Raw genomic sequence first — 15,910 nt, 5'->3', positions numbered from 1 at the left:
ATAGACAGAGACCATATATTTAATATCATCTATTTTGCACTGCTGGTCCACCAAGGAGCTCACTACAACCAGGTTAAATCAGTTTAGAATATTATTACTTATAAAATGACTCAAGTATTAGGAAACTATTTTGACTACTTTAACATAATTAAGATCAACATTGATTTAGGTTTAACAATACACCGGTTATAGGAACTTATCACAGAAAAAAGATTCTAGAAAAAAATTAATTCATGGTAACTCCTATATTTACTATTTTTGTTTCACTAAAAGGTACAAGATGCATAAACAAGAAAAGAGAATGGGGAATTAGGTCTTCCCATTAAAAAGCTTATGAACTATATAAATACATAATTCATTGGAACCTCTTTGAGCAGACTTATCACTGACTTTATCAGAATAGTGGTTTCATCCTGTATCATTTTTAGCACTTAAAAATGCAGAAAAATATGTTGGACCAAGTACAAGTAAACCCCACTAGTCTGAGGTCATCTGGTTCAAACAGTTCAGTTACCATCTGAATTTATCACTCTAGACAGAAAAAGAACTTGCAAGGTTCTTAAAAATGAAACTCTATTGATAGTCTTAGAAGATCATTCTAAAGTCAGAAATAAAAATCATGACCCTTTTTAGGAAATACTGAGGAAAACTCACACTTGCATGCACATGCATGTGCACACATACATACACTTGCTTTACAATCAGCTACAGGCACCAGCTCTCATGAAGAACTGCAATTTTCTAATTAGATTTTCCTACACTTTTTTTAATTGCTAAAGCTATGAAAGTATTTTTACAAAAGAAAGTCTCTTTTTGTTTATTGATAACAAATAGGCAGTTGAAGATTACAAACTTCTTATTTGAGTAACCAAACATTTATTGCCATCAGAAAAAATTTTCTCATTACTTCCAAAACTACTTCATTACATCCTAATAATTTTTCTGTGACAGCTTATTGTTCAGTCTATCAAAAATAAAACTGCATCAGGAGCTGTGCTAGAATGACACTAAGGAGAACAAAAAAATTCAGTATACATTGCATTTCAAACTTCACTCATTCCCATGTTCTAAGTGAAATACACAGAAAGTGACAGGCTTCTTACAATCTGCCACCACTATTCAAATGCTATTGAGTTAGGCACAGTACCTTTACTGTGACTGATGGTACTGTTCCTGCTTTTACCTCACTGTCAATGGCTTGCTGTGAAGAAAAAGATGAAAACAGAGTAAATTCAATGTTCCACATGAACAAGGAAACAAAATAAAAGCAGTATTACTTTCCTACCATCAACTTGGTAAACACAGAATTAACATTAAAGGACTTATCATTCCTATGACAGATTAAAATACAAAATACATTTCTAAGCTCCTTCTGAAAATGTGAAGTCTCTGAAATTCCCTGCAAAAAGAATAGCAAAAGGTTGTGAATGTTATATATATAAGAAACTAATACACTCTGATGTATATACAAATATTTGAAACTGTTTTGTTTGGCACACAACTTTTGACTGTATATTTATTCAAATTCTGGAAATACCTTCTGCTATTCAGTAGAGAAATGTGACTTCCAATCTGCCAATATATTATATACACAACATACTATAAAATCATCACATATTATTTAACAATCAGAAATATACCTGAAACTTCAAAAGAAAATTCTAACAGGTGCTTCAATGATCCTGCTAATTTCTATTTCAATAGACAATTCCATCTACTTCAAAATTTATCTTGACCTTGCAGTCTATCTTAATTTTATTTTATGCTTCCATTTCATTTTGAAACAGGTCAGTCACTACAGTTAAAGAAAATGTTCCCATTTAAACTACTATAAAGAAACACTTCTCTCACTTCTGCTATAATATCAAATTACTGATTTGAACTTATCCTTCCCATTATAAAAGTGTAAATTAAAAACAGTATAAGGGCCACATCTGCAAAGTTCCTAAGAAGTCAGGAAGCTAATAGGCTCTCTGGGTTCTAGAAGTAGGACTTTCATTTCAAAGGTACATTGTGGACCTTTCTCAGCAAAAAAATTACACAGACTTTCGTACTGGTTTGTCACGCTCTCTGGTGATGAGTGGTTGATTCTGAAACAGTAGAAGCAGTATAAAGATATGGAACCTTACCGTATTCAGCTTTCAGAAATCACCTGGATTTCTTAGGCCAGAGGCCACACACAGAAGGTGGTGTTAAATAACAGAATGGTCCTCCACTTGCTTAGCTACACAGTTTTAATACTCTATATCCTCATTGCTTTTATCACACACATGGCAATTTCAATCTTTTCACAAATGTAGAAGTAGCATCGGAAATCCTGCATTTCCCAAGGTAACTGCAGAAGCCCTAAAATTGTTCTGACACTTGCTTATTGATCCTTTCCCATGAAGTATCTTATCAGATTTTTCCTTCCTAGGCAGCTACTGAAAGAACCCACAGAAAAGCTGACCACACAGGAAACTAAGATATATGTGCAGATAGACTCAAGGCTGATTGATAGACTGAGTTACTCACACATGAAACAGACCAGTTGCACCTGGAAGGTTGAGCAAATGAGCACAGCAGCATTAGAGCATTTTGTGCACCTAACAGTTTCAAGTGTTGTGAGCAGATTATTGCAGCTAGCCAAGACCATGTCACACTGTTCTTTTTACCACAGACAAGCTTGTCTCTGTGCACAGACAAGGACACTAACACACATTTTAAAGAGGTCCATTTATCAAAGAATACTATCCATACGAATTTTTTAAAAATAAGTAGCTGTGAAAAATCAGTTTTGCCAAAGCTAGTGCCCAGAAATGGATAATTAAAGACATTACAGGGCAACAAGTATGTTCTGAAATGTTTAAAGTGAAGAGTTTTAGGGAACAATATAAGCTCTCCCAAATCTTAATTTGAGTAATTTTTGTAAACTACATATGTATACAACATGAATAAATAATTAGGCTGCAACACTAAAGAATATTGAATGACAGCTTGCTGGAGAAAGATTATTTCTTACAATGCAGCTTGAGTCTTTGAAAGACCCAAGGGTCACATTTCAACTGTTTCACCCAATGTTTACAACTGCTCACCAGTACAACTTCTCATCACTACAAAGTTATTCTGAGTCTTAAGTTCTTGTTCACTTATGATTGCTTAGCCAAGAATCCAAATGTCTCCAGACAGAAGACAAATAAATAATTTTTATAATTCTAGTTAAAATCTTTAATAAAATTGGGTTCTAATTGATGGAAAACTGGGGGCCATGAAGCTCAGTCACACAAATATAAGTAGTAATCACTATGCATGATCAGTCATAATTTAGTCATCTGAAATCAATGGGTTTTTTTCAGAGTAATTTGCTTTTTATACAAGTACATACAGATTCTTCATCCAAATCAGGTGAAACTTCTGCTGTGACAGTTATATCTCTCTCTTTTTCAGATTCAGGCAAAATATCTGGGGAAAAAAAAGGCAAAAGTAAAGCATCTCTCCTTTAAGAAAGATTCAGCCTCATTCCTAAAAATAATACAATTTCAACAGCATCAAAACTCAAAGTTCCATCTCTACACCTACCAATGTAAAGAACAAAATAACAGTGTGTATAATTTTGGAAACTTCCAGAAAAGCTTCACAATTTTACTAGATTTCTACAGACAACCTAAACTTGGATCTTATTCTGAGTTTCTGACACGTATAAAAAAAGATTTAGATGCAAGATTCATTTATAACAAGATTTTACACCTAATATCCATGATCTTTAGAGATTGCAAGGTATTTTTAAACTTTTGTCTTCATATGCATATGCCAACTTATGATTAACTACCTCCAAAATAACACCACACGTCATGGTAGTTTCAATGTAAATAATTTGGTAGTGAATACGCTGGACAAAGAAAGATTCTGTATCTAAAATCTAATCTTCATCAAATTCCTCTGCATTAGGAGGCATATCAAAGTTTTATGTATAGACCATTACATGTGGCTTGATTAAAATATATTACCAGATTATTTCCAGTTCCGTCAAGATATAAGGCAAAAGAATGCTATGAACTCACTTACATACATTATGCAAAACCTTATGCTGACTCATACATGCAAAAAAAATACATATATACAAATTAAAGCCTTAAGGACCTTCTCTTATGAGTCTAGACATACAGCTCTACAGTATTTGCATTTTCTGAAGAACACTTCTATTTCTTAACATACTAAATGCATTGGAAAACGAAAAATCTGAACAGGAAATACATAGTTTCTAAAGTAATGAGCAAAAGGTTGATGTAAAGGGGCAATTAACATATTAATTGAATAACTGAGACCATGAGGCACATTCAGAAAGCTGCAAGAATTTTGTTACACACAGGGTCCTGAAAATGACCTAGAACTAGTAGACAGCGTACTGTCTCTTTCTAGCAAGAGGGTCAAGGGAAAAGATTTTGATGAAGACAGAAAGTAAGTATCCATTTTCTTGCGCTCAGAGAGAAATGCTACCTTTAGTAGGAGACAGACAAGCAAAACCTAAACAGATCTCTCCAATGTTACCTAGAAAAGAAGTTTAGGCCTATTACATACCTTCACAATTGTAAAGAACTGGTTCTGTCAATTATAGATAGCTCAGCACAGTCCATTGTTTTTTTTGTCCCTTCTTAACCATTTCTCTTCTAGCTGCTTCTTCAAGCTAACTATGATGCAACCTCTGTCATACAATTACTTTTCTAACAGAAGTACAACAGAGATCATAATTAAAGTTTACATATAAGTATCAGCTTTTTGTTACTGTTAAACTGGGCCAAAACACATATCTTTAATCACTTATGTCATCCAGACTGATGGAAGTAACATTAGATTTAAGCTAGTATAACAGTTATGATTTTAAAATATTTCATCAGTTTATACTGTAAATCCTCATTCTGCAAAATGTATAAAACAGCTGAAGTTCAACAGTTTAATGGTCAACACTGGACAGTAATGCAATACATTTATGGAAATAACTACTCTAAGGTTTTATTTAATGCAATGACCTAATTCCAATACCTTCCACATCTGAAAGTCAAAAAGAAACGAAGAAAAATTATTTATATTTAAGGGTAGATATTTTCAAAACAACACAAGCTGTGACTGCACAAGCATGAATCCAAAAGACAAGAAAGTCAAGTGGTCATTTAAGATTGTGCTTAGTAACTCAGTGGTTACCAAGGTTCAAGCTAAACTTTTAAGAAAAAAGGCCGAAATGAAACAAAGCAAAAACACCCAAAATTGACAGGTATGCTTTGTAAGTAAAATGTTTTGTTGCATAAAAACATTCTCATACAAGTTTTACATCCAGTTAAAACCAAACACAACATAATTAGGTCATCTCTCCACATCTAAAAGAGCGTTCATAAAAACTTATCTGAAAACTCCACTTAGACCAGATTAGACAAACTGAGGAAGGAGATTAAGAAAAAAGAATGGTGAAAAAATCAAAAATATTCATAGCAAATTTATCATTCATAGCATGACAGTTACTATAAAATTTTAAAAGGACAGCTACAGCCCTTTTCTCTCTCTCTCCTTAGATCTTCCAGACAACATGTTGAAACTAAAAAACTGAAGTTAATTCACTTCAAATGGATTTGTTCTTTCCATCATGCTTTTATTTCCTTTGGTTATGATAGACACAAAATTGCAAAATACCTATAAGAATAGACTGTGGTAAAAATCAGCGAAATTTATCCACATCCATATGCTTAAATAACACATTACTGGAATCAGAAAATTAAAATCCTGATATAAGTCTTCTATGATAGTGGATGAAGTTACACATAATTACAGAACAAACAAATATTTGTGTTGTAGAATCAAACTCATGCCTGCAGATAAATAATTTTTATTTTCTAGGAATTTCAACTGTGAGATTTTTCACTTTTTTTTTTCCACATAGAAAACCATGACTGCTTCTTTAGTGCATTTTATGAACATGCTACCTATCATCAAGAAAAAAAAATTAATTTCTTCTTTCTCTTTGTAGAAGATTTTTCCATAGGTTCTTGTAAAATCACATGCTTCCAATTCCCTGCACAAGCCAGGCTGTTTAAAAACACAGTTATGAAAACAAACTGAAGGATTTCTGTAAAAATTATGTGCCCATACTTGAATAAAATCAATGCAATTTATTAGCAATGCATATAAATTCTTGAATTTATCATCATCAGATATGTCCCTCTGTTCTACAAATATGTTTCTGAATAGTTAAATCAACAGAAAAGTTGCTTTTCAAATGTAATTTTCTGTCAAATTCATATCTTAAAAAATCATTTGTACTGATAAACAGAATTTGGCAATACTTTTTCTCGCTCTGAAACCTAGCTATATAAGATTGTTGAAATTCTTCTAGATTTCTTATCTTTCTTTGGATAGTCCATGAACTGTCAATTTTTATTCTGAACCTTGCACCAAGAAGAATTATCTTCAACCTGATGTAGACATCTTCAATCTTTCAACAGCATTATGAAAATACAAAGAAAAAAGCCTTTTATCCGAGGGCTTTACCATCTAGGGTTTATTTATTTATTTTTCCTAAATACTAAATTTTTTACAGAAATGTAACTATGAGTAAAGTCTGAAAACAAAATATTTTAAAGTGCTTTAAAGCACTATCAGGTTGATAAAGGTATGTAAAAATATAGAACAAGGAAGAAGTATACCTTGTGTTTTTGTGGCCTCCCTGATGATTTTCTGAAGCTCTTTCATTTCAGCATCCATTTCTTCATAGTTTATTTCCCTAGAATCAACCTTAGGGGCCTGGAAGAGTGAAGGATCAGTTCCAAGGTATGAACATTGAAGATGCCCATCATCACTCAGAGTGACTATAACACCCTTCAAGTCTCTGCACATAAATAAATAAATAAATAAATAAAATCTTACTCAGAAATTGGGAAGAATCATAGAAGCAACAACATTATTAATGATATTTATTCCTTAATTCAGATTCTTCATTAATATTATTCTCACTTAGTGCAATCATCCCTAAGAATGGATTTGTCTTAGATAACTAAATGGCCCTCAGAATATGTGAATCTGTACAATCGGGAGAGGTAATGGAAAGGATCTGAACAAACAAGCTGAATACATCAGACAGTTGTAAACTATTTATTCATCCAAGTCCTTTGGATTTTGCAATATTTATGGGGAGGAGAGGGAAAGGGAATCAAGAAAAGATGGAAGATGCTCACAAAAGAAGACAGTTTTAGGGCTTTGATGGTATCACTATCTCCCCTAACCGATTCTTTGGCTACTATTGCAGCCACTGTTCTGGCTTCGAACCCTGGCTGGCTGTTCTCTGCAGTATCCATCTGAAAGGAAACCACATGAATACAGAGCAGTCTCACACTCCTCTGAATCAATACAAGTGAGTGTTTTATTAGCTACACTATAGTCTCTTCTCTTTCAAAGGAAAAGTACTTCATTGCTTCTACAAAAATGTCACTCCTTTTTTTATCTGATCTGTACAATGCTAATGCAAGATTTAGGAAAGTATTTAACAAACTATGAGACAATAGGGACTGCTGCCAGCATTTTGCTTAATTTGAAACTTATTCCTAACAGAAGAGAAACTGAACAGCAAAGATCAGCATAGAAGTTAACAGCAAATGCTAGGAGCATAAACTTTCACTTTCTTTTTTAAAATGCCTACTTTTAATTAAATTAAAAAACAGTATTCACTTTCATAATCACAATGTTACACATTCATGCCAGTAATTTACTCTTACTCCTTTCTTAGAATACCTTATAGCAGATACTTTGCATCAAACACAACCACCACAAAAAGCACAGATAGATCAAATTTAATTTTTAGATATAAAAGTGATTTGGACAAGAATGCTTATTTCACTATCACACTAATTAAACCCTTGCAAAATACTGAATTTATGTAAGTGTTTAAGTTAAAATTCATGCAGAATTAACAAAAATTCTTTTAACTTGCACACACTGATACCTTTCAAATGTCTCATCTAGTACAATAAAAAGGCAGGTAGCTGTGTAAAAGAAATAGAATTCTCTGGTTTCCTACTTGGTCTTGTAGCATGGCTCCAGAACACACAGATAGGAAACCTCAATCCAAAATTCTCCATGGTAATAATAATTACAAAAGCTAAGAGATGTCACAGATAAATTTTGATCATTGACAGCTCAATTGAACTGTTCAAAATGTCTTTCAATAGCACACTAAGGCCACAATCCCAGTGGCGGTTTCACAGCTGCAATCAAATAATCTCAAAAAACTGTAACTGAGATCATCTGATCTCTGTATAGTTATAACTGTACACAAGAATGAAGACCCTACTGGGCACTATACAAATAAGCAATTGCTGTAGGTAAGTTTAAGCTTTCTCTTTCTACAGAAAGCAATTGTTACTCAGTGAAAGAAATAAATCTCCTTGTTGAATTATCAATCTATGGAAACTGCTTGTGAAGGTTTTTCGGACAACAGGTACCTCCAGTCAGCTCTTCACTGAAGCTGGAACATGCAAATCTGAACTGCTTTCTGGAACAGAACACACATAAAAGGGCTCAAAGACAATGTTCCCCTTATCTACCACATAAATTCATCTTAAACAGAAACAGTCTTCTTTTATTGGACTACTTACTACCACTGAAAAACTTCCATCTACTGCTGCAATTGTCAACATGCAATTTTTCAGCATTCCCTACCAAAAAGGTAACAGGGAGCTGTCTTTGTGAGCACCATAAGGCTGGAGATGCCAAGACTTGAAGAAAAGGAAGTGTAAGACTTAATACCAATTTTCAACTTACATATCCAATACTTGTGCTAGCAGCCATCCTATGAACATCATGACCTTTTTGTGACCTGTGAGCTTGGGGCTTGCATTCTAAAGTGACTTTCTGACAAACTGTAAACTATCAGCAGGAACTGGAAGTAAGCATGAGACCTGGTTTCTCTCAGTACTTGAATATCTGTTGTTGACTTTATTTGGTTTCCTTGTTCAGGACTGGGTCTATTGTTTTAATTGCATGCAGAACTGCCTATCCTAATTTTCTTATGTCCAAAAAGCTCCACATTTACAGAATTCTCAATGGCACATGAAACAAATACATGGGCTAACCCTGAGATCTCTTATATGAGCAATGCTAGAAGGCAAACTATCATGAATATTTGCACCACAACAACCTTAGTAAGGCATGCAAAAAACATCTAATGTACAGGATTTTGTCAACGGCTGACAAATGTTTGCAAGCAGCTTTGCCTTACTGGTCAGGGGTGCAGCAAAGTCTTTAAAAATGGGGCATTGTTGAGGCAGATGCTAGCATGCTACCAAATAAACTGCCCCACTCTTTGCCATCAAAATATATCAATTTTTTTTTTTTTTTTTTTTTAATAGGCATGGGGGGCACAACAGAAGAAACAGCATCAGGAGCTTTTTCTACAATTGGATAAAGAAAATTTCTGAAAACAAGGCAATTTCTAGAATTGTCCAGCAATGGCTTTGGACAATCTTAAAATTTTTTCCCAAAGGTATGCATCTGTTAATCTAATAAGGGAAGATCCATGAGGACACCTGAATGTAAATCAAAAGGGCATGAAGAAACATAGCTACAAAGTTAGCAATAAATCTTTGATGATATACTACTAAGGTATAATACATTCAAAAGTGATTTGTAAATACAGCCCTTTCTATACATTTATAAGGTGGCAGTTATCTACAGCTAATCAGTCTATCAAACGAGATCCATTTAAATCAATGAGGTGATTTACCTATGTAAATTATGCTTGGCTTAACTTCTGACTCAGCATGACAAAATGCACATTCAGAAACCCTACCTTAAATTGAACTCCTTTCAACCAGCTTTCCTGATAGTCATGACATCCTTGAAGTCTACACTATCTCAGAGACAAAAGCATGAGCTAAAGAAAGCAGTATTAAAAATTATACTTTTCCTTTGCTTCAGTTAGTGTTCTGCTGGGTCCCAAGATGATTGTTCAACATGAAACATAAATAAGTATAAAAAAGCCTTTCTCAGTAATCTTTCCTTGTTAAAAGTGGTCCATGAATTTGCACATCAATAGAAACATTAAGAAAAATATGAGTAAGCAGTTCTAATATATTTTTTATAATACATTCATTTCTCTGTCAGAACATTCACCAGCAAGTCAAATCTGCATTATTTTCTCAATCTGTTTTTAACATTGGTTAAGGACAGCAGGGGGAGGGGAAGCATTTAAAAGTTTATAGTACTTTCCCCCCAGCTACTGCTCTCACACAATATTCCTGCAAATACCATTACTTTATTTGGCACATTTTGTATACAATCTGGAATTTCAAATATTTGTTTAATTTTTTTTATTGTAAGCTGGTTTTTTAATTGTGTATTGCACAATAGCCAAAGTAATAGTAAATCTAAGGGGACATCTTAACAGTAAGGAACTCAAAGTATAAAACAAATTATTCTGGTATCTAAAATATCTTTACAGAACAAAGCAGCTCCTACACACATATGGTAATAATTTGAAAAACTATTTTTTATTAGATTCTGGGTAATAATAAAGGCATATGCTTTTTGTTGGTCTTCTCTTACTAAACAAATTGCTCACAACTTAATTCTTAAATAAATTTTCATGTTTCCAGTTATATGACACCAAAGTGACCACTCAAATGATTTAGAAGTTGAATCTGTAGTTCTGAGTTTAAGTAAAATGACACATGCTAAGCTTTGGACAACTCTTAGGACAAGGTCTCATTACTGACACCATTTGCAGCTTTAATTATTTATATTTATAATAGCTCATAACATTTCTACTTTGATTTCAGAAGTAGTCTTAATTGCTTTTACTCAAACCAACCCTTTTAGAATACAAAATTCTCTACAATACTTATTTCTATTTCTTATAGATAATGTATTATTTTAAAAGTACTAAATTAGGAAACTAATTCCTGGAATTGTGCTCAAGCATTTAGAATCCATTTCTCTCCTAGTTTATCATCCCTTGAGATAATTAGAGGCAAGTGCATATCTCAATAGCACTTTTTAGTTTAGTGCTTTTGAGAACCTGAATTATTCTAACCTCACGACCATTTCAGTGTAATTTTAAGCTATAACTACATGAAGTATTTGATAAAACACTGAAGGAAGATCAGACTTGGAGTAACTAACTACAAGGATTTTCTAACATGAACTAATGGGATTAAAAGTAAAAATCCCATTTTACAAACAAACACTCCAGAATCTCATAGAATCAATATCATAGCTGAATATTCAAAGTACATCCAGTGTGACTCAATGCAAGCTACTATTGATACCTAACTGTCCTGCACATATGTGGAGTACTCTTGGCTTCTTTGAAATGCTTTCCTCAGTAAAAATTCTTGGTTCAACTTAGATTAGAAGTAATGCTCCTATGTGTAAGCCTTCCCCATTCTGCTATTACACATGAAAATAGACAATCTAATAACTCTCAAAAAATGGAAACAGTTCTCCTTGTGTAGTTTTCTCTTTGAAAGAGACTCTTTGCATAAAATGCCATCCAGCAACCAAACAAAAAGGAGCATTTTCCATTAAAAAAAAACCAACCAGAAATAACAATAACACAAAAAAAAAAATTAAAAAAAAAAATTTAAAAAAAAAAAGAGAGAGAGAGAACTTGACAGTTTTTACTTTTATTGCCAAGTTAAAACCAAGCACTACTCACAGAAGTTTGGGTTGGATGTCCTTTCTGCCAGAGCACTACTGCCACCTGCGGGGCAGCAGAGCTTTCATACAGGTGAGCCCTGAGAGCTGCCACGTTACACTACACAAAGCAGATGTGGGGCTTTTTTACCAGTGTTAGTATGCCAGCTTAACAGTTATTTCCTTGGCACAAGGGAATCATACCAGGCTCATATTTAACAGTGTATGCCCTGGGACAGACATCCCTGCATGAGACAACCTTCTGGTTCTTCCAGGCAGGGAACACAAACACCACACACTAATACAGGCAGGCTAGGTATGATATTAAAGCTTATGCTACAAGTTGCATACGAAATGCAAAACCTTATCTGAAGGATTAACCAATTTTTTTTCTTGTGATTCAAAATATAAAATCAAAACTATTTCAGAAGCAATAAAAGTTTTATTCAGAAACTACAGCAGATAGCTATCCAAAATGCAATTTTAAAGATAGTATTTGTCACTAAGTAGAATAAAAACATCATATTAAGTGTGATGACATAGGCCTCCAGAAATATATGTTCTTTCTCTAAGAAAAAAAATATCAAGAGCACTGAAGTATAATGTATTCAAGAAAAATTTATAATTACACATTGCATTTCTTAGTACCACAGCTCCACATCTAAGATGCTTAGTGGCATTAGCAGAATTGAAAATGAATGTGAGGACTGACAAGCAAGTCTGATTACTTTAGTAAGAGTGGAGCCTATATGTCAGAGCTGTAAATAATAAGAAACAAGAAAAAATGCATTGTGATTTCTCTGTGACAGTACCAGCATTAGCAACAAGAAAAAAAAATTAAGACCAACTGTGACACATTTAAAACATCTCTTGCTTCATGCTTCAATCTCTCTTAGAGCATTTGCACTTCCTTCATGTGAAATCTACAATCTGTTTCAAGCCCAAGCTCCCCCACTAGCAGACAGGTATATAACAGCTTTCAAAGGGTCAAAGGCTGTATTAACAACTATGCCATGTGCATTTATAATATGGAGAGCCTCTAAAGTTTATCATTCTTCTAGGCCTTCTCTTCTCCCACTTCACATGTCTAACCACAAGACAGTGGTTAGAGTCCATATCACTTCAGGCAAACTGGAGAGGCCCCTAGGATCTCTACTTCCAACTTAAAAGAGATGCTTCACCAATAAAAATCTATACTCTAGTAAGTTTATTATTTTAGATAAAGTTTATTCTTAATTGTTGGTTTCCTGTACGATAATATTGAGAGGTGCACAAGGAAAACTAGACTATGCACACATTATAGAGATTAACAAGAATAACTATAATGTGTCTTTAAAACACATTTTTAAAAAGCTTTAAGAATTACATCACTTTTAAAACACTCAACTCAAATTAGTTTACATCTCTTTCTCCTCACAGCTGCCTGCAAGTTCCAAAATTCACCAGTATTTCAGTAAGGAAAAAATGTGTACACTTTCTACTATTATTTTTATAGTATATATAATTGTGCCCTCACCCTGTTTGGTAAAGAACAAAGCTGCTTTTTCAAAGTATCTCTAGCACTTTGCACTGCTTGCTGCCTCTCAGTTCCACAGCTTGATATAAATGCCCCATGTGTTCCTCCTCGTACAAAAAAGGTCTTTCAGGTTAATAGCATAATAACCAAGACATTTAAAATCAACAGACTGAAATATTCATAAAACTGTTTTTCAAATTAGACATCCAGCACATTCATGGGTAGAGTGTCAGAATACATCTATAAACTCCAACTCACTGCTCAATAACCAGCTCCAAGACTGAGAGTGCAGAACCTGATATAAGTTATAGTCCACTCTTCACAACAACTGGCATAGATGAATAGTGGGTTAGGTAAAAAAAATCCTACGCTATTTGTTTAAATGCAAAGATCTTATTTAAAATACTAGAGGGGAGTTACTTGCCTTCTGGTTCATGAGAATTTCCATTTTTAATGTTTTTCTCTAGAATCATGAAGGCAGAAATATTTTAAGTGTTATTCAAAAGTTGAAACACTTACAAAATCATATTACTATAAAAAGCAGGTTTTTTGAACAAAGCAAATAAGAGAAATGCAATAAAATTAGGAGAACTGGCAATATGGGCATGTGCCCATGGACATCATGGACATCTATGGACATCATAGAGTAAACACCGTTTGAATCTAGCTTGCTAAAAAACTAGGCCTGAATCCCAATATATGTTGAACATAGTCTGTGGCACATCTATGTCTTTTCCAGGATCAGTATCCTACTAAAGTAAAAGAAATACAATTACATTCATATTTTGTGGGCAGGATACACATATTAAATTTATGTCTTCAAAAGACCTTTGAAAAGGGTCATATTTTCTACTGCCATCTCTCAAAAATCCAGTGGTAAGTCAGTGATGAGAAAAACATGCAATCTGCTTTTTCTTTTCCTTAAAATATTTCTTTAAAATGCAACTGTGTTTAAGTAGAAAGATTCTAGAAATCTCTGCACATAACTTATCAGATCAGGCAACATTCTTAGAGAACTCTCAAATAAAAATTTATATATATACATGTATATAACTGAACAGTTTATACTGTACATCATAACTGGCATTGCCTCTATTACAGTACTACTATACAGAAAGGGAAAATCTTTCAACAAACTATAAAGTTTGATTCCTGCAGTTTTCTTTCCATAAAACTGTGTAGTAAGTGCTAAGTTTTGCTGGGTTTATATGTAAGTTTTGCCATTTTTATACAGTGATTCTTTAAGAGTTGTGGTAGCTGTGGTGATGTCAGTTATAATAAGGAATAACAGATGGGCTAGAATGAAGAACAAAGTATTTTCAAGCATCTGGATAGCTAAAAATTCAATGTGGGGAGTTTTATTTTCACTCAACCCACTATTACCATATATGTGGTTACACTTTTACACCTTATATACTTAATTCAACTACAATATTTCTCCATGTTTTTTCCAGTTAAATTCAATTCCTGTTGCCTTTCTACTGACTGGAGAGCCCAGCTACACAAAGCATGTCCATCCAAATGCCCAACATAATACAATTCTGTGCTGGAAAAAAAGTTTTAATTTCAAGTTCATATTTACTTTCTCATTTGCAAATTGATCCCAGAATTGTAATTCTCTTAAAAATATCGGAAGCTAAAATTTTATGAAAGTACATTTTCAACCAATACACTAGAATAGTGAACTGCAATTTTTTTATTCACCTATCTTATTTAAATTAAACTCATCTGTCTGTTGGGCAACATATGGGTTCAAATATGGGAATTAATCCTGTGCCAAAACAAAGAATTTAAACACTTGTTTATTTTCTCTTCTTTAAGGAGATAGGTTGCTGAATTAGAGACTTTTTATATATTTTATTCAGATAAAGTGCCATGAAGTTACAAGCATGTTAACTATGTCAGACTCAAGCTATTACTCATATACACAAGTCTTATTCTATGAAACCAGTGAACAACAGGGACTTTAAACCTCATTAGACAGTAAGTATACAAACCACACATTTCTTACCAATCATTATAATATCATGAAATACTAATAAATCAGAAAATCCCAGTTGTATTAAACATTTTTCAAAAAGGAAAAAAGTGGTTCTCTCCACTCAATGCATTAACTGTAAAATTTTTTGTTTGGTCTTGTGGGAAAGATGGGTTTGGTTTTAAATGTAATAAACACAATTAATATCTCTTTCAGCAGAATGTTTCCCTTCAAAATGCAAGCTGATGGGAAATCCTGAAGAGCAGGAGCACATGTCATCTGGCTTATGTTTCAAGTGCATTGGAGGTGGTGTAGGGACAATTTCTGTATCAGTCACCAGTAATTCTCAGCCTTGTAATCAAGCTGCAGACTGATGGGGAGAGACTGGCTAGGAACAGAGTACTGTAACACACAGTAAGGTATACTAAGTCATAAAACCCACCCAATCCTTCCTCACATATTCTTTCACACCCACAGTTAAAGCACTGGGAATTTTTCTGCAGGCACTGATCATTTTAGTGAATGGTTTTTAGTAGAGTTGGAGTAAAATGATAACTCAGTATACATCAAGAAACTATTGCCTTAGTAAATTAGAAGTCACTACCATTAAAACTATAGAAATATTGTAAAATACTCTTGCAATGCACCTGTGTAACTGCAACACAAGAAGGAATATCCTGAGAGGCAGGAAAGCACAGTAGTTGTGATTATCAGCACTACATGGGACAATGCAATATCCAAACACTTATTAACATGATTACATA

The 15,910-nt window shown here is 33.6% G+C and overlaps 1 protein-coding gene across 6 annotated transcripts in view; it reads right to left on the bottom strand.

The window, feature by feature from the left end:
* The window catches only part of BBS9 (Bardet-Biedl syndrome 9), a 286,703-nt gene that overhangs the window by 225,699 nt on the left and 45,094 nt on the right, over positions 1–15,910 (bottom strand). For all 6 annotated transcript variants that reach the window (XM_079302571.1, XM_079302574.1, XM_079302572.1 and 3 more), the window contains 3 exons: positions 6,672–6,853; positions 3,365–3,441; positions 1,148–1,201 (listed from right to left, as the gene is read on the bottom strand). In XM_079302571.1, coding sequence (XP_079158697.1) covers positions 1,148–1,201; positions 3,365–3,441; positions 6,672–6,853 — 313 coding nt within the window. The remainder of the gene's footprint in view (positions 1–1,147; positions 1,202–3,364; positions 3,442–6,671; positions 6,854–15,910) is intronic.

This window comes from Erithacus rubecula (genome assembly GCF_903797595.1).
Source record: "Erithacus rubecula genome assembly, chromosome: 3".
NCBI classification, from domain to species: Eukaryota; Metazoa; Chordata; class Aves; order Passeriformes; family Muscicapidae; genus Erithacus; species Erithacus rubecula.
Note: the sequence above shows the minus strand (reverse complement) of the source record. Positions and strands in the feature narration are given on the sequence as shown.